The sequence below is a fragment of the Diplotaxodon limnothrissa genome, linkage group LG7 (assembly GCF_057381915.1).
Source record: "Diplotaxodon limnothrissa isolate DT_005_m linkage group LG7, D_limnothrissa_male_GT1.1, whole genome shotgun sequence".
Taxonomy (NCBI): Eukaryota; Metazoa; Chordata; class Actinopteri; order Cichliformes; family Cichlidae; genus Diplotaxodon; species Diplotaxodon limnothrissa.
Window position 1 is genome coordinate 6,261,395 of NC_140602.1, and position 21,603 is coordinate 6,282,997.

General features: G+C 42.5%; 1 protein-coding gene across 4 annotated transcripts; it reads right to left on the bottom strand.

The window, feature by feature from the left end:
* Positions 1 to 1,836: 1,836 nt before the first annotated feature.
* Positions 1,837 to 19,416, bottom strand: LOC146627652 (GTPase HRas). 4 transcript variants are annotated; one of them, XM_085359069.1, is made up of 6 exons: positions 19,169 to 19,416; positions 8,956 to 9,109; positions 7,997 to 8,175; positions 6,485 to 6,644; positions 5,675 to 5,799; positions 1,837 to 4,699 (listed from the first exon to the last, which is right to left on the bottom strand). In XM_085359069.1, the coding sequence occupies exons 2-5, from the start codon at positions 9,064 to 9,066 to the stop codon at positions 5,680 to 5,682; spliced, it is 570 nt and encodes a 189-aa protein (XP_085215195.1). In that variant the 5' UTR covers positions 9,067 to 9,109; positions 19,169 to 19,416; the 3' UTR covers positions 1,837 to 4,699; positions 5,675 to 5,679. The 4 variants fall into 4 exon arrangements, with proteins under 4 accessions (XP_085215195.1, XP_085215192.1, XP_085215196.1 ...); XM_085359066.1 differs by having other exon boundaries at positions 8,956 to 9,112; XM_085359070.1 differs by lacking the exon at positions 19,169 to 19,416 and adding an exon at positions 9,238 to 9,417.
* Positions 19,417 to 21,603: the final 2,187 nt, after the last annotated feature.

A 21,603-nucleotide genomic window follows, 5' to 3' on the forward strand; every position in this document is an offset into this window, starting at 1 on the left:
GAGAGGTGTACTGTTTTCCCTCCTTGTAAATCTCACATTTGATGATGGACCACAGGTTCTCAATGGGGTTCAGATCAGGTGAACAAGGAGGCCATGTCATTAGTTTTTCTTCTTTTATACCCTTTCTTGCCAGCCACGCTGTGGAGTACTTGGACGCGTGTGATGGAGCATTGTCCTGCATGAAAATCATGTTTTTCTTGAAGGATGCAGACTTCTTCCTGTACCACTGCTTGAAGAAGGTGTCTTCCAGAAACTGGCAGTAGGACTGGGAGTTGAGCTTGACTCCATCCTCAACCCGAAAAGGCCCCACAAGCTCATCTTTGATGATACCAGCCCAAACCAGTACTCCACCTCCACCTTGCTGGCGTCTGAGTCGGACTGGAGCTCTCTGCCCTTTACCAATCCAGCCACGGGCCCATCCATCTGGCCCATCAAGACTCACTCTCATTTCATCAGTCCATAAAACCTTAGAAAAACCAGTCTTGAGATATTTCTTGGCCCAGTCTTGATGTTTCAGCTTGTGTGTCTTGTTCAGTAGTGGTCGTCTTTCAGCCTTTCTTACCTTGGCCATGTCTCTGAGTATTGCACACCTTGTGCTTTTGGGCACTCCAGTGATGTTGCAGCTCTGAAATATGGCCAAACTGGTGGCAAGTGGCATCTTGGCAGCTGCACGCTTGACTTTTCTCAGTTCATGGGCAGTTATTTTGCGCCTTGGCTTTTCCACACGCTTCTTGCGACCCTGTTGACTATTTTGAATGAAACGCTTGATTGTTCGATGATCACGCTTCAGAAGCTTTGCAATTTTGAGACTGCTGCATCCCTCTGCAAGATATCTCACTATTTTTGACTTTTCTGAGCCTGTCAAGTCCTTCTTTTGACCCGTTTTGCCAAAGGAAAGGACGTTGCCTAATAATTATGCACACCTGATATAGGGTGTTGATGTCATTAGACCACACCCCTTCTCATTACAGAGTTGCACATCACCTAATATGCTTAATTGGTAGTAGGCTTTAGAGCCTATACAGCTTGGAGTAAGACAACATGCATGAAGAGGATGATGTGGACAAAATACTAATTTGCCTAATAATTCTGCACTCCCTGTAGTTGAGCTAATTTAATATCATAGATACCATTTACTCATGTAAAACTGGGAAATACGTAATACACTTCAGTGATTTTCTTATACTATACAATGTTCCTTGTTTAGTCCTTCCTTCTTTTTCAGATGCTGGAGGTGACTGAAATACACAAGCCTGACCCACTATTGCTGACTTTTATTGAATTCAGTTGCAAAGTAAGCCAAATAACTAACAAGTGTGAATCCCACATCAATCAAACTTTTTTTTTTTAAACCAAGGCTTCTTTTGAAAGCCTGCTCCCTTATTCACTACATGGTCACCGCCCAGTTTTCATTAATGAATGTAGGGCCCTATCGCTTGTTATCACTATAACTTAAATGTAATATTTTAATTTCTTCTAACATCTAACCATCCTGAAGGGTTTTAAAAACTACACATTACACATTAATGTTCAGTTGTGTAATATTAAATTTGTTGTCACTGCAGTGTTTTATGGTAGAATCATGTGTAAACAGGGTTTATGATTGCCCTTTGAACCCCTTATCAGAGCTGTATTTTCTCACATTATATAGGCCTCATGCTGTTGTACACTGGGACTCTTCCTTATAAGCAGTTAAATATAAAACATTTATCAAGAATATCTATATATGTCATCAGCTTTTATTATAAGACAAAAGCAATAGTTACTTTTGTCTTTTTTTAAACCAAAGCTGTCCCAGTCCTTCAACTTCACGGCAGAATACACATAGTAGCCTGCAGGGGGAAGCAAATCACAAACTTAAGAACAAAAGTTTGGTGGCGAGTGGACCAAAGCAGTTTGATCTTGACATCTTTATTCCTGTCCTGCAATACATTTGCCACATTTTCAAAGAGTAAATACATCTTAAATAGCTAAACAGTTGACATTTTTTTCACAAAATCCATCCACGCGCCCATTCCACAGTCTGCAAGGGGACAAACAAGCCCTTGAGCCCACCGAATCCTTGTGCAAAACCCCCAATGGTCCTGAAAGTCTTTGTCATGCTCGCCAGGTTTTCAGACATGTATACTGGTGGTTCACTGGCTGAGTATTGCGACAACATGATGCTTTTTCTAATGCAATGGTAATCTGAATGCATAGATTTGTGAAATTCTATGGTATTATTATATCATGGATGTACTGTTTAAAGATTAACAAGGATACCACAAGGACTGTAATTACATACTACAAACTCCACGCTCCTTTTCCATTGAAATGTCTGAGTACAGTGGATGAAAAATAAAAGCTGGGTACAACACAGCCAAAAGTAGGGCCCCTACGATTATCCCTCAAATAATGTAAGCAATATAAATTGTAAAATCGAGGCTTCTTTCAAACAGTATCAAGAGAGTCAAACACATTCACAGTTCATATCCTTCCTCCAAGCAGAGAAAAGAACACAAAACCTGACCACCATCATCCAGACAGTAATTAGACTGGTCATATTTCTGTAAGCAATGGTGAGAGTGAAAGAGAGTTCATTTGCATGTACAATATCAATTAGGTCAAAAAATAAAAACACTGTTTCCTTTAAAAGAAGGACAATGGCCAGATAAAGTTTGTCATCTGTTACATCAGAGCTTTGGATTTGAAGCAACAGGCTTGTAGTGTTTAGGACTCGGCACATTTCGACACATGCCCAATTCAGTGAACTACTATAATCTAGATATAATCTGTGCTAAATGCAACAATTTAGTCAAATCACTATCACATGTTCCAATGTGATAGAACTGAAATGTCATGAATATTTGATTATGACAAATTGGCTTATGCTGGGTTCTCTCTAAAGTTCATTACTACAGAAAAGCCCGTCTGTGTAGTGTTTTTAGGGACCTGTCTTTCAAATTCTGTACAGCGCATGTCGAAAGTCAACACACTCGTGTCTTTTTTTTTTTTGCACACATAGTTAAAACAAACAAACAATTCAGCAAACTGAACAGATGACCATCTTGCTGCACACATGAGGTACGACCTAGCTAACAGATAAGGCAAAGTAAACACACATCAGTCTTTTTATTCAGGCAGCAAATTAATCCGGTTACGGAGCGCACAAGCCTGTCTGTAATAAGAAACACAAAACAATGCACTCCCATATCCCGCTCCTTACACCTGTTACACACAATAGTCCCACATATACAGTAAATATGGTTCTGACATGACTAGCACCTGACTTGATATTGTTCCTTTGAAAAGCTGAAAGTGGCAGATAAAGCAGAGCAGTGTGAGGATAGTCTGGTGTGTGGAAAAACTGAAGTTTTACTCTGAGGCAGGACTTGTGCATTACACTTTGCAAAAACTAACTTATGACATCTATTAACCCTGGTTTCCTGGACTGATAGATATCCTCCGGGACACCAATTCCTGAGCCTTTTCGTCCACAAGGAGTGATTCTTGCAATCTAAAAATAGCTGTTGTACACCATACAGCTACTAAAATGAAATGCAGAGACTTTTTGCATTGCTGTTTTGTTTTTTTTTAATCGACTCGCTGCCAACTTTAAGGTATTTATCCCATTCTACAGGCAACCTATCGTGCTTTTGCAACTGCAAAGATAACAACAACTACATTTTCATGCACGGTACCTCTCCTTCTTAAACAAAAAGTAAAGCAGAAAAATAAGTAGTCATGACAGAGGGTATATTCCCAATACTTTGTAATTTGGAAAGTAAATTATTCTATTGCACCAGAATCTACGTACACTAACCATTACTATTATTATTCCACAAGACGACTCGCAATGAAACATCTGTAAAGAGAGAAGGCAGCGGTAAGCCATCTATCTAGAAATTCTCCATTCAAGAGATCTAGTCCAAAAGGATCTTCAACTACCTCAGGCAGGTCAAAAAAATGTCAAACCAGGTGCCAGCTGAAATAAGCACTTTCAAAACTGCCAATCAAAAATAAATGTTTCATATCAAATACAAAAATCAAAGTTGTTTTTTTTTTGTTATTTTACAGGTAGGCTAATTGATAAACAACAAAAAATACAGTCTTTCCCATGTCAGCATCCACCCCCTGTATCCAGTTAGAGCGCAGGGATTTCATTGCCATTCAAAAGAAACCAAAGGCAGGTAGGGTGAAGCGGGAATGGGATGGGTTAGCATGAGAGGTGTTGGGTTAACTAAAAGTCAATTCCAGTTCTTTCCACTGAAGTCACTCATTCCTTCCAGCAGCTAGGTGGGGGATGGGGAGTGGAATCAGGCTTTTAAGGAGGGCGGAGGTGAGATACCCGCCCCCCCAATTACCAGTGTTGAGACTGAAAACAATAAGTTAGCAGGAAAGTTGTGGAGCTACCCAGCGATGCCACATTGCAGCTGACAAAGAGTCATTAGTGGTGTTGCTCACAGGTCGATGTGGACCAACAAAAAAGATGGGACTGGACCAGTCTAGTTCCGCTAGCCACTTAGGCAACAGTCCAATATTCCCCTTTCCATACAAGTCTATAGTTCAGTCAGCCCTGATGGTTTCTGTCAGGGCTTTTGTTTCAATCATCCTTTTGTTGGAAAAGTTTTTGTTTTCATCGTTGGGTTGTTTCATCTTCCAGTCCTTAAGTCCATGCTGCCACTTTGTGCCGTAGCGTTTCTCAACATGTAGCAGTGAGCTGGGCAAAGAAAGTGACACAAGATATAATTAAAGTTTTAAAACTCAGATTGTTTCAAAAGTGCTTTTTTTTTTTTACAATGAGCATCATCTACACAGAGTTACAGGTGGTCAACAAATGAATGGTGAAACCAACAGAACAGAGATATCAAGCTCATTTTCCATGTTTGACCTTAAGTGGGCCAGACCAGTGAAGCACCCCTTTCTGCCATTGCAAGTACTATGTCTCAGTTTCTCTGCATGATAAAGAAATAATTCTATAGTAAATGGAAGAAATCTGTCAGCATGACTCTTTGGGACTAAATTATAAGTAATAAATGTATCAAATTACAGAAAAAGTAGCTCATTGCCTTTTTTATTGTAAAAGGACTATCTACAATGGAATTTTATATTGTAGATGGTGAAAAATCATAGACATTTTCTTATTTAAATGCTCACCTATTTGTTAATTACTTTAGTGTAATATGAAGTTTTTTATCGGAAGGAAAAATGGTAAAACTTCAAAATATATGGCCTTCCCAAAGCTGTCCTGTGGGCCAGATCGGAGTCTTTGGTGGGTGAGTTCTGGCCCCTGGGCTGTATTTTTGATACCCCTGCAATAGAGCTTTGGGCTACCATGTGCTTTGATCGCTCAGGCTCTGGAGCTCTGAGAAAATATTTCCAAAATTTATGTGTGACTCTGGTGCTACCTAACATATCAGTCCAAAATCTCCCTTACATGTTCAGTTACAATAGCATATAACATCATTTTCATACTCATCAATCAGTGGCTGCTTGTACTCTATGGTTGGGGGCTTGGAAGAGGCCAGCTCCCACCCTAACAGGATAAAGGTGAACAACTTTGTATTAACTTGTAATGATATGTCCCTTTAAAGGTAAACCTTCCCCAAAGCCAGTGAATTCCATCATTCCATGCATTCACAACTTAGCTTTGCAAACTGATTTGGTGACCATTACTGTGTATATAATTTCTCACCTGCATCACGACACCACACAGCGACAGCTCATACAGTCTTGACCACTCTCATCGGGTGGGTTCAACTTCCTCAACTTATGCTGCCTGATCTCTCTAACCAGTGTGTAGAAGGCGTCCTCTACTCCCTGTAAACACACGCAAACACACAGACATACAGAAAAATCCAGGTACTTAAAACACTCCCTTTCAAGGCTCCCATATTAAATGCACGTCTTCTGATTGACAGCAAAGCTTTTAGGTGTGCTCACCAATTGGCAACATTACCATGACAACCTTAATCATTGCGTGCACTGAGAATTATTAAATACGTTGTCAAGAAATCATGATGACTAAAAAGACTGCATTTCTTTACTTCTTGCATTTCCTTTTGAGTGACAGATATTCTGCAGGTGTAGTGATGAATGCGAGTATGTATGTACCTACATAATGTGTCACAGTGAGTCACAGACAGTGGGAGCTGTGAGGCAACTGGTCCTTATGAGCCCTTTCAAATACTGTAGCTCTGTTCTCAAGCCAAGGTAACCTGGCTATGAGTCACTGCCTGCAGCATAATAAAATGTTCCCAGCAACACAAATCACATCATAGCGCATGGTCTGCTGTAAGATGCGCATGAATATTTTTGCAAAATGTGAAATTACACAGCCTAAATAAGAACACTGACATAACCTGCAGATAACATAATGATGCAGCAAAATTAGCATATGAGGAATTTTAAAGATTCAAACACCAATAAAAGAGGCAGGACACGAGAAAAGTATTCCTCTGCGGAAAAACTTTATGTTGCTCCTTACTTTATGTAAACTGCTTACCTGCCGTGTTTTGGCAGAGGTCTCAATGTAGGGGATGCCATAGGAGCGAGCGAGCTCATGGGCTTGCCTCGTGTCCACCGTGCGCGCAGGGAGGTCACATTTGTTTCCCACAAGGACCATGGGAACATCATCGGAATCCTTAACACGCTTAATCTGTTCTCTGCGTTGCAAAACAAGAAAATTGAAAATTTAGTTTATTTCATTTCCTTATTATTATTTTTGTTCCTTGATACATCCAAGCACTTTATTTAGCCACAGTTACATGTCTGTTGGCTGAGATCCTCCCAGCATCATCAACAGCTCCACCCCTGGAGAACCAACCACCCGGGGAACTTTAGGACCCAGAGGAAGAGCTAGTGCCTACCGGTGCTGGGCTGTGCTGTGCTGCACTGCTGAAGGAGGGTGGGTGGGTGGACAACAGGCAGGCGGCAAACAGCATTACCTCATCACTACAGCAGCAAGTGCCAAATGCCATGCAGCCAGGGGGGACTGAGTGAGAGGAGAGGGTCAGATCACTCCATCAGCCCAGCCTTTCTTCTCAATCAGCCCCAGTATAGCCTGCAGTACAGTCAGCCAAACCCATCTGCAGTCAATACTGCCAATGGTAATTATGACAACACTTGCTCTGAGTTTTGATGTCAAAGCAAACAAGTTACCCTATCAAACCACAGATACTTGTATACCTGGTATTAAGGCGAGTGCTTAAAGTTTAGCTTTAAAGAGTTGTGGATTGGTCTTTATTTGGTGTTTTTGTACATGGATGAACACTGCTCTGCCATGTAGCGCTAGTCAGCACTGATAGTGGGGGGGAAAGTTTTTGTGGGTTTTATTTCTTGTCACAAACAATTGTTGCCTGTAAATACAGGCAGCAGATGTCTAGATAACTCAAAACATTTAACTGGGCACTGAGCCAAAGTGCACTGCATACCTGTATGGTTTAAGAGCAGTTATGCTAAAGCAGGGTCCAAAACAGCTGAGTTGCAATGGCAACAGGCCAAACAAATGTACATTTACACACTCTGGAAACCTGTGACTTAAAGTGTAGCCTCATGCAAGACCAGCAAGTGGATGCCTAATGTGATGAGAAAGAAAAAATGTGGCAAAGAGAGAAAACACTGTCACTTCCAGCTGAAACTATCACCCCCGCCCTCCCTTTCTCCTTCCCTGTCCTTGGGAGCGCTACCTCTCCCTGCTTCTCTAATTGAGTCAGGATCGATTTCATTGGCATCGTGCTGTAAGCCTCCAGTTGGGAGCTAAGCTTTCTTTAGCCGTGTTAAACGCTACAGCATGACATCATCAAGTACTGCAGAGAGCTGGCACACACGTATATAAAGCCCTTTTCCTGCAGACCCCACGGGAGTCCCTCTAACACACACTGCATATGCACATCCAGAGAAGCTAACAGACATGATTTAGCACCGGAGCTCCACCCCAACAGGCCTACGGTCTGGCCAAGAAATACAGAGGTGCACATTTTCCAGTTCTCTTTCTTTGCATTACTCTTAGACACACCTATACTGGTGAATGTCCTCAAAAGACTTGGTATTGTTGATGGCGAAGACACACAGGAAGCCCTCCCCCGTCCTCATGTACTGATCCCTCATGGCGCTGTACTCCTCTTGACCTGCAGTGTCCAGGATGTCCAACAGGCAGGTCTCCCCGTCGATCACAACCTGCTTCCTGTATGAGTCCTGCAGAAAAAGACAAACTTGCACTTTTAGAGAAGTGCTAAAGACATCACACAAAACTGATAGTTCACCTTAATGTAACCGGTGGTCCATTGCAGATTCTTACCCTGGGTCACTCAGGGCAAAGAAGTATACTATAGGGACACTATGTCAGTGACTGAATGTTGCTTGACTGTAATCAACTTAGGTTACTTTGTTAAATTCCCTCCTCACTTTCAGGTCAAATGAAAATCAAGAGATCAGAGGAGCAGGGTATCAGAGCCAATGTTTAGCCTTCCAACATGCAGTCACAAAAACATGGGAGTGCTGTCCCTTTGTTTGTTAGAGCATAGGGGCCAGGAATGCAAATACACAAAAAGGACATTGTCTGGCCAGAGGCAGGCGTGGTGAGAAAGAGAGGGATAGAGAGGGAGAAAAAGGGGAGAAAAGACAGGAGAAGACATTCTCACTGGCCTTCCTCTTTGCTCTGCAATATATTCCAGTGTCTTTTTCCTCAGGAAAATATTGAGTAAAAGGTGGAGAAAATGCTTTTCTCTTTTCTGAAATTATGGATTTCTTTCAAGCCTTGTCATTTGGAGGATTGCCACAGAAGTTAATTAATTAAAGTAACTTGGTTTAGACTGTGTGGTTGGACATTTATATAAAACATCTAATTACGCAAAGACTGCACATGAACCATTTTAAAGAATGTCGCAGAAGCACACAACAGTTCAAGGGGAAATACTTCATCTAAAGATAACTGCTGCAGGAATAATGTACAGAACACGTAGAAGCACGTCATACCTCTATTGTGGGGTCATATTCATCCACAAAGTGGTTCTGGATCAGCTGTATGGTAAGTGCACTCTTGCCCACGCCTCCAGCTCCCACCACCACCAGCTTATACTCCGTCATGTTCGCAGCTGCAGCTCAACCACACACTCACACACAACCACCGCTGCTGGAGAGAGGAAAAGGTGCAGGTTAGTATAATGACCAAAATAAACATGACACACAGTTTTGACAAGCACGTGTCAAGATTGACGTGTCCTCAATTGGTGGTACAGACAAAACATATGACAATACCATTAATGCCCACTGGTGAGAAACACGAGTGGTTGTGTATGCTGAAGTGTGTGCATGCAGTGGGGGCTGTAGTTGAGACCCTCAAAGGGGAATGTGAAAAATGTGCTGAAGGTACTCAATGTTCCAGTCCTCTCCCGCTCAGTGTTAGCAGCAAAAAGTGTGCATGAGAGGGAGTAAGAGAGAAAAAGGAGGGGCATCACACTGGCAGATAGATCCATATCACTCAGGGTTTAGATTACTGAGGTCTACCCTCGACCATACAGGGACAGTGATCCAAAAATAAACAAATACATATTAATAAAGATCAAATTGAGTCAATACTAGAACATTTTTAATAAAATAATTCTAAAAATATATTTAAAACTCTTCCACTGTTTCATTTTAACGATGAGGTAAATCACTATCTACGAGACTGTTGTTATGAAGGATTTCTTGTTGATTCACTCTACAGCGATCCATCCAGGAGGGTTACAATTTTATGACCCCCAGGTGTGCCTGCAGTTGCCCCCTACGCTCCACCACACCCACTTAATATGTCCAGTCGATGTAACGTGGTCAAGTTAACCATAAATCAAGCCATGTTATTAAAGAAATACGCAAGTCTCGCGAGGAAACATGCGCGATATCAATTTTACAAAATGTACAAAATGGTACAAAATGGCGCCGGTGAGGTCGGCTGCCGTGCTGGATGCTCTGCCCTAACTTCTCCACTTTTTGCAGTTTTTCGTCACTTTTTGCTATATCTGCGATAATCTTGCATGGGCATCATGCAAAACACACAAATCCGCTACAGTAGAGACACTTTGGTTTCTATTGGTCTGCAGTACACGAACATTTCACCATGTTTAACTCCGGACCCAACCTGGCCAAAGGAGATCCTGAGAGAGAACAAAGGACGCGACCCTAAGCGACGGCCTCGAGGTAAAAGAGCCGGCATCAGGAACAGGCTACGGGCTCGCGCACACCGCGCACCCATGCCCAGTATCCTGCTAGCCAATGTTCAATCCATCGAGAACAAGCTTGATGACCTCAGAGCCAGAATCAAGTTCCAGAGAGACATTCGGGACTGCAACCTCCTCTGCTTCACCGAGACTTGGCTGAACCCAGCGATACCAGACCACGCCGTGCAGCCGACGGGGTTCTTTTCGGTTTACCGCATGGACAGGACAATGGAGTCGGGGAAGAAAAGAGGTGGTGGAGTGTGTTTGATGGTGAACAACAGATGGTGCGACAGCACAAACATCTCCCCACTCACACGCTCTTGCTCGCCCAATCTGGAGCTTTTGATCGTTAAGTGTCGCCCTTTCTATCTCCCTCGGGAATTCACTGCGGTCATTGCCTGCACTGTTTACATTCCGCCTCACGCGGACTCGGACACTGCCTTATGTGAGCTACATGAGGCTCTCACACATCAACAAACACTTCACCGAGATGCCGCACTCATTGTTATGGGAGATTTTAACAGAGTGAATCTCAAACGGACATTTCACAACCTTCACCAGCACATCAACTGCCCCACCCGGGGCACGAGGACATTAGACCACTGCTACACCCCGTTCAAGAACTGTTACAAGGCTCAGCCCCTGCCGGCATTTGGAAAATCGGACCATTCCGCCATCTTCCTCATACCTGCTTACAAACAAAGGCTAAAGCAGCAACCACCAATCAGGAGGGAGGTCGCTCGCTGGACGGACCAATCGGTGGCCGCGCTGCAGGACGCACTGGATGACGCAGACTGGGACATGTTTCGGCGCAGCTCTGATGACATCAACATGTTTACGGAAGCGGTTGTGGGATTTATCGGGAAACTAGCGGACGACACAGCAGAAAGAACTATCATCCGAACGTTTCCCAACCAGAAGCCGTGGGTGGATAAAAACATCCGCGACGCTCTGAGATCACGCACCGCTGCCTACAATGAAGGGCTTGTCTCCGGTAATATGGACCTATACAAGGCTGCGTCCTACAACGTGCGCAGCGCGGTCCGAAAGGCAAAGCGGAGCTACGGGGAAAAACTAGAGTCACAGCTACGACAGTGCGACTCTAGGAGCCTGTGGAAAGGACTGCGGACTATAACGGACTATAAACGACCAGCTTCTTCAATGATGAATGCAGATGCTTCACTGGCTGATGAGCTGAACACGTTTTATGCTCGCTTCGACGCCGCAGCAATTAAAACAACAAACGGCTGTGCGCGCTCGGAGTGCACCAGTGAAGAAAATGCATTCGTCATCACAGAGCATGCCGTGAGGAACACCTTCAGGAGGGTGAACACCAGGAAGGCAGCAGGACCAGATGCAATCCCTGGCCGGGTCCTTAGAGCCTGCACTGATCAACTAGCACCGGTGTTCACGGAGATCTTCAACCTCTCCCTGGCCCAAGCTGTGGTTCCCACGTGCTTCAAACGGTCCATTATTGTCCCTGTTCCAAAGAAACAACAGCCCGCTTGCCACAATGACAACCGTCCAGTAGCACTGACTTCAATTGTGATGAAGTGTTTTGAAAGACTGATGAGAGATCACATCACTTCTTCACTTCCTCCCACCATCGACTCACTTCAGTTTGCTTACCGGACTAATCGTTCCACAGACGATGCCATATCTCACCTGCTCCACACATCCCTGAGTCACCTGGACACTGGCAGAGGGAATTATGTTAGGATGCTGTTCGTGGACTACAGTTCAGCATTCAACACAATAATTCCCTCTAAGCTTTTCACCAAGTTGACGGATCTAGGACTCAGCTCATCACTGTGTCAGTGGATCCTCAACTTCCTCACAGACAGACCCCAATCAGTGAGGGTAGGAAAACAAGTCTCCCCCTCCATCTCACTCAGCACTGGAGTGCCTCAGGGCTGTGTTTTAAGCCCCCTGCTGTACTCACTGTACACTTATGACTGTGTAGCCACATCCGACACCACCTCCATTGTCAAGTTTGCTGACGACACTGCTGTTGTGGGCCTGATCTCCGACATCGAGACGGCCTACCTGGAGGAGATTAGGAACCTGGAGACCTGGTGCCAGGAGAATAACCTCCTCCTAAACATCAGCAAGACTAAGGAGCTGATCGTGGACTTCACTACAAAGCAGGCGAGGAATTACAAACCCCTCATCATCAGTGGCACGCCAGTGGAGAGAGTGGACAGTTTCCGATACCTGGGTGTCCACATCACTCAGGACCTGTCATGGTCCTGTCACATCAACACCCTGGTTAAGAAAGCCCGTCAGCGTCTCTTCTTCCTCAGAAGACTTAGAGACTTCCATCTGCCACTGAAGGTGCTCAAGAACTTCTACTCCTGCACCATCGAGAGCATCCTGACGTCAAACATCTGCACCTGGTTTGGGAACAGCACCAAGCAGGACAGACGAGATCTGCAAAGGGTGGTGCGCTCGGCAGAACGCATCATTCAATCAGAGCTCCCTGACCTGCTGTCCATCTACACCAAGCGGTGCAAGTCCAAAGCTAGGAAGATTATGATGGACCTCTCCCATCCCAACAATGGACTCTTCTCACTGTTGAGGTCTGGGAAGCGCTTTCGCTCCCTTAAGGCCAAAACAGAGAGAATGAAGAGGAGCTTCTTCCCCCAGGCTATTCGGGGCCTGAACCAGGTGTAGGACTGGACTCTCCCAACACGTCACTATAAGACTGGACTCTCACACACGTCACCACACGCACCACCACACATTTCCTATAATCCTATAATTCCTATAATTTATAATCCTTATTTTTATAATCTCTTCTGCTATTTGCACATTCTTTACTGTAAATTCCTAAGTTAATTTGTAAATTTTTGTAGTAAATTGTAAATATTGTAAAACTTTTCTTCTGTCATTTAATGGTCGGGCATTGTACAGCTACAAGCATTTCACCCCCATGTCATACTGTGTATGGTTGTGTGTGTGTGACAAATAAAATTTGAATTTGAATTTTATGTTACCTGAAACGGGCACACTCAAACCTACATAAATTTAGGAGAAATGATTAAAACTGGGAGAAAAACCAAGTTATTCAAATATTAATGAGATGTTTTTCCAGTGTAATAGATTTTTGCATGCTTAAAAATGTGGGAAAACTTGCGTATATTACAATTTTGCTCATTTCACCACCAAACTAGGTGAAGCTGCAAATATTCATGTACAGACACAAACCAGTGCAAAGACACGTACCCACAGGTCATCTTCCCCCACCACAGCGTTGCTGGCCAGTAAAATTCCAGTGTTAAAGAGAAAGTAGTCATATGGTTTTTCTGTTATGTTCTGTGGCAAAGTGAGACTCATTGTATGGACAGCTGACCACAAACTCACCAAATATGCAACCTAAAAATGACCAAATAGCTTCTGAGTAGAAGACATGATGAGTTAGATTTATTACTGACTGATATGAACTTGTTGTGCTGGTTTTATAACATTAAATCGGCTACAAATCTATGACTAACAACAAGTGTGCTGGAGGCCCATTGTAACTACAGGACTCTACTATGGTTACAGTTTGACATTGTAGTAATAATGAGTGGAATAATAATGATGTCATATCTGGTTAAAGACCTAAGAGGAAAGTAACTGAGAACAGTTATAAATGATAGAAAGCCATGTGTCTTAACAGAAGCATAGTTTCACTTTCTGTTTGACAATTTAGACCAACAACCTCTAGACGCCACCTCTACGTCAAATATCTGTCTTTCAAACAGCAAAGCCTCGGTTGTCATAATTGTACTATACAATGAATCTAAAGTGTATATACAGTCTATATATAATATGGGCTGGTTCAAAAAAAAGGGAGGGTGACCTTAAAGGGAGAGCAGCTAAAACAGCTTGTTTCAGACAGTGAGCCCCCCAGCATGAGACAAATAAGACTCATTTTGAACCGTGACTAATGCAAAATGACTCTGATAAATATTCAAGGTGAAAACTCGTATATTATAAGTCCTCCTAAACAAAACAGTTCACTATTAACACTAACTTTACTTAACACCCAGTGTAACCCTAAATCTCTCTTCCTCAAAAGTTTAAACTATGTCTCATTTAGCATAAAAGACGGGCACATGTGGGTTAAACATCTCCACATGCTCATTAATAGTGTCTCACTTTGCTGAATGGTCCTGAAGAGGAAAATCATTAACCTGCACCACCTGCTGCAGTGTATAATCAATCTGTCAGGATTTCATGAGCAGCACAGTTCACATATGCTCTTTTACCTTCCGCAGGGAGCCGTGTGTCATCCCTCATATAAAATGCACTCTTTGTTATAGCTGCTACACAAACTACTTGCGCGCTTAAGAGTGTAAACATCAGGGCTTCAGTTGACCTGAGCAGTAAACACTCACGCCCTGTCTCTTGTGCTTTGACTCCCAAAGGAATGAAAGTACAAGCAATAGCTGGGGTGAATCTTGAACTCTAACAGTATAAAGAGAGAAGTAACAGGTGGCCTGTCATAAACACAGCCTGTGGTCAGTTCAATAACCGGACAAGACACAGAATTTCAAAAGAAAATGAAACATATAAGGTCAATTTAGCTGTGGAGAGGAAAAAAATAACAGACGTTCTATATTTGTCTCTGGGTGTGGTGTTGTATTAATAGAATCTGCATTCTCAGAAAGAAAAAAAAAAGTCCTGTTTGGGTTATTTGTGTCTGAGGCTGTATGTGCCTGTGCTGTTAGGACAAACTAAGATTAACCAAGACTGCAATAATGTTAATGATTGAGAGACAACCAGACTTGCTAAGTTGAGGACACAGTCATTTAACTGCTCTCATTCAATCACCATGATACGCAAGCACACAAACGCACACACTCCTGCATCCCGTAAGCCACTGCTTCACCTTAATGGAACAGGTAGCTCTGAGCACCATCACCATTACCAACAACGACCTCCTTGTCAAAACACCCTCGCTGCTATAACTCTGAAACACAACAGGAAGGGAATTATACTGACCCCTCAAACTTGTGGTTAAACATTTAGCTTCCTTTTCCCTCAGTGTAAATAAATCAGCCTGGTACACAGTGCAGCCTGCCCTGGCTGGACTGCAGACTCTGGTGGAGTAGCAGAGCCAGTCTAGCTCCTTAGAGCCCCCTCTAACTAAATAAACAGCAGCTGTGTGGCGAACAGAGACTTGTGTGGGGCAGGCAGACGCTGGAACACCTTTGGCTGCTGAAACTCCAGACAGGGCAAGGATCAACAATAATAGACTCATCGGCAGTTATTTCACGTTTAGTGTGGACACAAGATAAAATGTTCAACTATAGACAAGTCATTTAGATCAAAGATTTGATATGACTTATTCCAGTTCACTAAAAGACAGGATGACCAATATGCCATCATACAGGATGAAACACTTGATGACTAAAACTGAATACTCAACCATACTGTTGGTCAGCTGTTCCACGTATTCGCTCTGTTTTGTCATATCTAAACATTATTGTTAATCAGAGATTGATCAGATGCCACAAGCCTCACTGGTGAGCACTTGTGCATCTTAATTTCACTTGCTGCCTCACAATTAACAATAAAAGCACTGTTTTTCACAGAATTGGATTCTATTTGTGGCAGTAGCGGCCTGGACAGTTAGCCAGTAGGGAAACTCAAGCCTGAAAGAGCTAGATGGGGTCACAGCACTAAAACTAAAGAAGCTAAATCATTCTGGGTTGAGATTTTTTCGAAAAAATGAAATGTTGCCAAAGCCTATGAGAGATTCACACAGAAATATGCATGAAATGCCTCCTTTTTACCCGATATTCATCAATATGGCAGTGATAACTCGTGCGCTGAACTGATTAGTATGACGAATTTAGGCCAAACAAAAACAAAAAAAGATAGCTACATAATCGAATACAGCATCATACACAGTTCTTCAACATTTAACACACGTGGTTACAGCATTTTTTCTACATAACCAGATCTCTAGTGTACACCTGCCAAGCCAGTGATATTTACAGCCTAAAAAATGCAAATTCAACACATCCATGCATCGCTACTGGGAGTTCAGAGGAGGGAAAGCAGACAGCCGTCTTCTCTCAAACTAGGCCATGTCAGCTGCTGATTAATAATCCTCATATACATATGGAGATGAATAGCAAAATCAGTCACTGACACAGACAGTGCTGCGTTTCTACAGCCACTTGTTGTCAGGAGGGGCTCATACTGAGCGGGTCTTTGTGTAGATAGAGAGGAAAGACGAGGACACAGCCTCTGGAGGTCAAAATCATTAGTACTTGCATCAATTTCATCCACACTCAGGGACTAAGCAAAAGAGTGTTTTGTCTGAGTTCTCCTCTACACACAGATGGGTATGTTGGGTATAGCTGTATCAAACACAATATATCCCCATCTTCTCCTCTGCAATCCCGAGTGGAGTTGCTCTCAGCGTATGGTTAAACTCTGCTACCTTTATTTGCACACATGTGAAAACTTGCATTCATGATGTGGCAATTGTCTGTGTCCTTTTTACACACGGTGTACATGTGACCAAAGTAATTATCCTACAGCAGGGTGACTTTTGTTAGTCATTCAACAAAAAACAGTAATGAATCTGCCACAGCTGTCACACAGGCCGCACCTATCTCATTCCAAAGTTCCCAAAACCTTTGTAGAGCAGCTCTCTAATATGATCAAGGGCCACTATTTAGCATGTTTGAGTTTAGGGTTATTTATAGTGCACCACCGCCGGTCTGAAATTAACAGTCCATTTTGAAACCCTAGAGCCTCGCCTGGACCAAAAGGATAATCTTACATGACAGCTTACGGAGGGTGCAAGCAAAGAGCAGCAATTCAGATGGTAGCAGGAGAGTTCATTGGCAAGGGAGAAGACTGCTCTCTATATATACACCAAGGGCATAACAAACACAGAAGAGAAGAGTCTAGCAAGAAAGTGAAAAATATTAAACATAATGAAAATCCTCCAAGCCAAACTTCATTGCATCTTTTTCATCTTCTCAACACACGTGACACAAGGAGCTAGGTACATGGATGACCGTCTTCCTCAACATGCACTCTGGTCTCCATTTAAGTGCTTAATTGGTTAAAGGCTCCATACTGGCAGAGCCACAAGCCCACTGCAGAGATAATAGATTTTTAATGGAGCTATGATGGTAAGGAGACCCTCTCAAGGGAGGTGTCACGGTCAAATACGGAGACTCCGAGACCCATCCTAAAGTCTCGATAACCACCCCACCCTCCCTCTGCTTTCCAGTGACATCATTCTTCTAAACAGCATCCAAAACACTAAGTGTTTTCCACCAGCTTAGGAATGAAGCGCTATTCTGCTCTCAGGCCAGTGAAACACAATTACGTGAAGACATTGGTTCAGATTTTATGAAGTTGGTAGGAGGGTCAAACTGACTACAACATAGTTAAAAAAATTTACTCTTTTCTCTAGAATTTAACACAAAGCTGAATTTGGTTCTTTTAATAAACCATTTCTTTCCAAATTTCTAAATGTTTCACTATCTAAAGAGGCCTTTTAGCTGTTCTGAAAGCCACTAGCCTCTAGTGACCTTTTCCCTACTGGGTCATCCTTTTAGTTTGTAGGACAGGGTGACACAGTGGAGGCAGCAGCAGAGATAAAAAGAGCAGCTGACCTCCACACAAAAGCCTGCCGGTTGGAGGAGCTGCAAGGGTTATCATTAGACACCTAACACCCCCAAAACTCTAAATGTGGGCTCTGGGTAAATCTCAATGAGTTGTTTTAGTTCATGAAACAATGTGAAAGCAAAGAAAGCATCTTCTGGGTCACATAAAAACACCTAATGTCCATTCAACCCCCCCCCCCCCCCACACACACACACACACACACACATCAATACTAAAACCCAGCAGGGAACGGTGTTATTCGTAAAATTTTGGTTTTTAGAGTCACACTTACTGCTTGGCTGCATAAAAACCTTCAAAGGAAAAAACGAAGACAGATTGACCTCACACCTCAATCACTGGACCACCTCCAACTGTTTTCCAGCTGACTTGCCAAAACGCTACAGACACCAACACCAATATTTACTCACACAGAATCGCTGCAAAGCCTCCTTCTCGTAGTCATATAGACTGATGCACATTCACTTGCATGATTATGACTTTCACAGAAGATGCTGTGGTCAGCGAACATGACGATGTGGCGGATTAAAAAAAGAAACCGTGTACCGGAAAGCCCCAAGAAAAACACACGAGTGAAACACTTTCTGTTGTATTGCCTAAGAGGGCACTCATTCAAATGTTTGATACTACTTTGAATGCTGAGTGCATTTAATTGTTTACTGTCCAGGAGCGTCTATGGCCATTCGCTGAGTGTTTGGTGCTGTCTTTGTAAATCCCTTTCACCTTACTAGCCATTTTTTTTATCAGATACGAGACTTGAAATGATCATCTTTGTGAATGCCTTGTAATGGAATCTCACTTCCGCAGTGATAGCTTTTATTCACTGTGACGGGGCGTCACCCTAGTTGTCTCTGACGCCACTATCGAGACCAGCAACCTCACAGCCTGCTCCAGTCTTTTCCTTATACAATACAAAAGACAGAGGTACATTAGCATCTATTGCAATGGCACTTGCAAATGTCTTCGGTTTCTCTTTCAAAGTGAGGTAAAGCGGGGAGAAATCCTGGATGGTCATGTTATCCCTTTATAACCAAGTTTTAACACCCAAACTCAAGGAAGACCGCTTACCAAAAAATATATAATTGGCTTAAAACAGTCAGGGGCTGGGAGGAAAAATCATTCTATGTAGGCAGGGTAGAAAGAAGGCTGAGTTCTAAGCAGGATAATGTTCAAGCTCGCCGGGCGTGAATTAAAAAATGTTATGATAGCTAGCTAACCTGTTTTTCTGTAAGGACCGCAATCTCCAGCGGTGCCCAAATAACTGAAAGCACTTAAGAGAGGACATATTTCTCGGTGAGGGGAAAAAAACCGACATTTTTCGTAAGCAAGGATGTGTACAGTATACTTACAACAGGCAGAGGTCTATTGGCGACAGGAGCGGCGTTTCTACCGGAGAGGAAGAAGAAAATCTTTCAATTGTTTTGCTTCTCCGCTGAAATCGGAAAAAAGCCACAAAATATTCCGAGTCTCTTTCCCCGTTTCTTCAGGTATTTGCGTCCTATTCACTGTAAGAAACGGTGTAATTTTAAGTAGCTAAACTGCACCAAGGCATTCATTGGTCCTGGGTCCTATAATGTGCCCGCGTTGAACAATGTGCTTCCCAGAGAGAGCGGAGGGGATGAGGAGAGTAGTGCCCACGCCCAGCTCTATCAAACATAGATCCGCCCCGGTTACCAAGCATGTTACCGTGGCGTTCCAGTGCTGTCGGATTTTTGGCAACTCCACTGTGAAGGCCACTGGATCTACACATTTAAGCGCTAAATCCGAGTATTTAAAGAGGCACGTAAATCTGAATTCATGCAAAAACCTGAAAGTCATGAATGCCAAGTTAATTCGTTTGACAAACAGGAACGCTGTCTTTTTAAAAAAAAAAATTACTATTATCCATCTCTACCCAGCATAACCCTTCGCCACTCTGAAAAGTAAGTGCCACCCAAACAGATGACTAGCAGTGTTTTGGTTGAGAATATCCAAAGTTTAAAAACGAATAAACTAAATCACCAAAACTTCCCAGACATTATGATTGTTTTTCTATGTGATGACTCAAGGTTGGGAACCGGTGATAGTTATAAAGGTAATGTCGAAATTATGTGGTAGGGGAGAGCAGGCGTGATTGTAACACTTTTTGTTTCAGTAGTTACAACTCAGTAGGATGTAATTTTGAAACAAAATACCGTTATTGGTCCACTCCAAGTAGTAATGTTTCTAACCTTTTCATATTCAATTTCACAGATTACTTATTCAGGATTGTTGATTTTTTTTTAACTGTATGTTTTTTTTCTTCATATTTTTCTGTTCCAGGTGCTGGGATTTTTTTTTTATTCCATGCAAGTGCAACAGTTGGCCACTCATTGTGGTTTTATGCTTGTGCTCTGATCCTTTCTGTAATTTTTTGCCCCTCCTGATCCAGACTTTCTTAATGTTTTTAGTTCTCTAGTCTTTCTGACGGTTTCAACAATTTTCTTTGGACACTGACTGATTTTTTTGTACTCATTTTGTAGCTCAGTCCATGTGCTTGACCAAGGCTGAGGACTTGTTGTAGACATAACCCAAATGCTTTTGAGGAATATTTTTTTTGTTCAACCACTCACTAACACTGACTGTATGAATCATTCAAGTATAAGAAATGTACCTCACTCGAGGCATGAATCAGCGTTGTGTCTAAACATAATTTAAATTGGTATTTTTAGTCTCTTTGTTACTAGCATCATTTTCTTTAGTTGTATGTATGACAAATGTCAAAGATAACACATGTTTAACGCAGTGTTTGATGTTTCCCAAAGAACTGTTTGCTGAAAACTTGGAAAATCGTTAATACTGTGCAGTGTGCCCCTAAAAAAATCTGGGCAATCTGGGGCAGTGGAGGACAATAAAAAATGTGACAGGCATAAAACGATTTACAGCTAATCAACAGAAAGAAAGACCAGGACCTAAGAGATGTATCTTGTCCTTCAGTTGATCAATCTACTGTTTGCTGAATCTTCATCAGAAATGTTCTCAGTGGCTGTCATGAAGGGAAACAGGGGGGGGGGAAGGTTGGAGTATGCCAAATTACACAAGAACTGGGCTGAAAATCAATGGAAACAGATCTTATGTTGAGATGAAACGACTTATTATTATTATTATTATTATTATTATTATTATTATTATTATTATTATTATTATTATTATTATTATGAATGTAGAAAGGTTCTGTTAGATTTTGATCCACTAAATCGTCTGATTGGGAACAGCTTCATTTTTCAGCATTCTGATGATCCCAAACAGACTGCTAGTGCACACAAAAAAAATATTTAAATAAAAAAGAAAGGCACAAGAAAACGTTATCAGTCCTGGATTGATCTCATCAATATCGACTGAATATTATCCAGTAACTACTGGATAATAGATTAGATGAGTGCCAACCATAAGAAATACCGGAGTGTACTACATATCCCAGGGAGCCACGGGTCTAACTGGGTCTAACTGCACAAACTGACCCCAGAGCCGCTGAATGGAATTCATGCAGCGGCTTTGGGGTCAGTTTGTGCCGTATCCAGGAAGTCGTCTGTGGTTGCCAAGGAAACTTTTGCTTGCGAGCCCTCAGTTGTAGGTTTGAATGTAAATGTATAGACTATCTAGTGACACAGACGGGAAAATTCTGCAAAAGGTGATATATATTCTTATTATAGATATAATATTATATTTCCGTATACACCAGCATGTAGCTAGGGTACATGCTGCTTTATTTAGCGCTACTTAGAATATCTGGCTGTAGAGAAGGTACTGCTCACTGCTTCCCTTT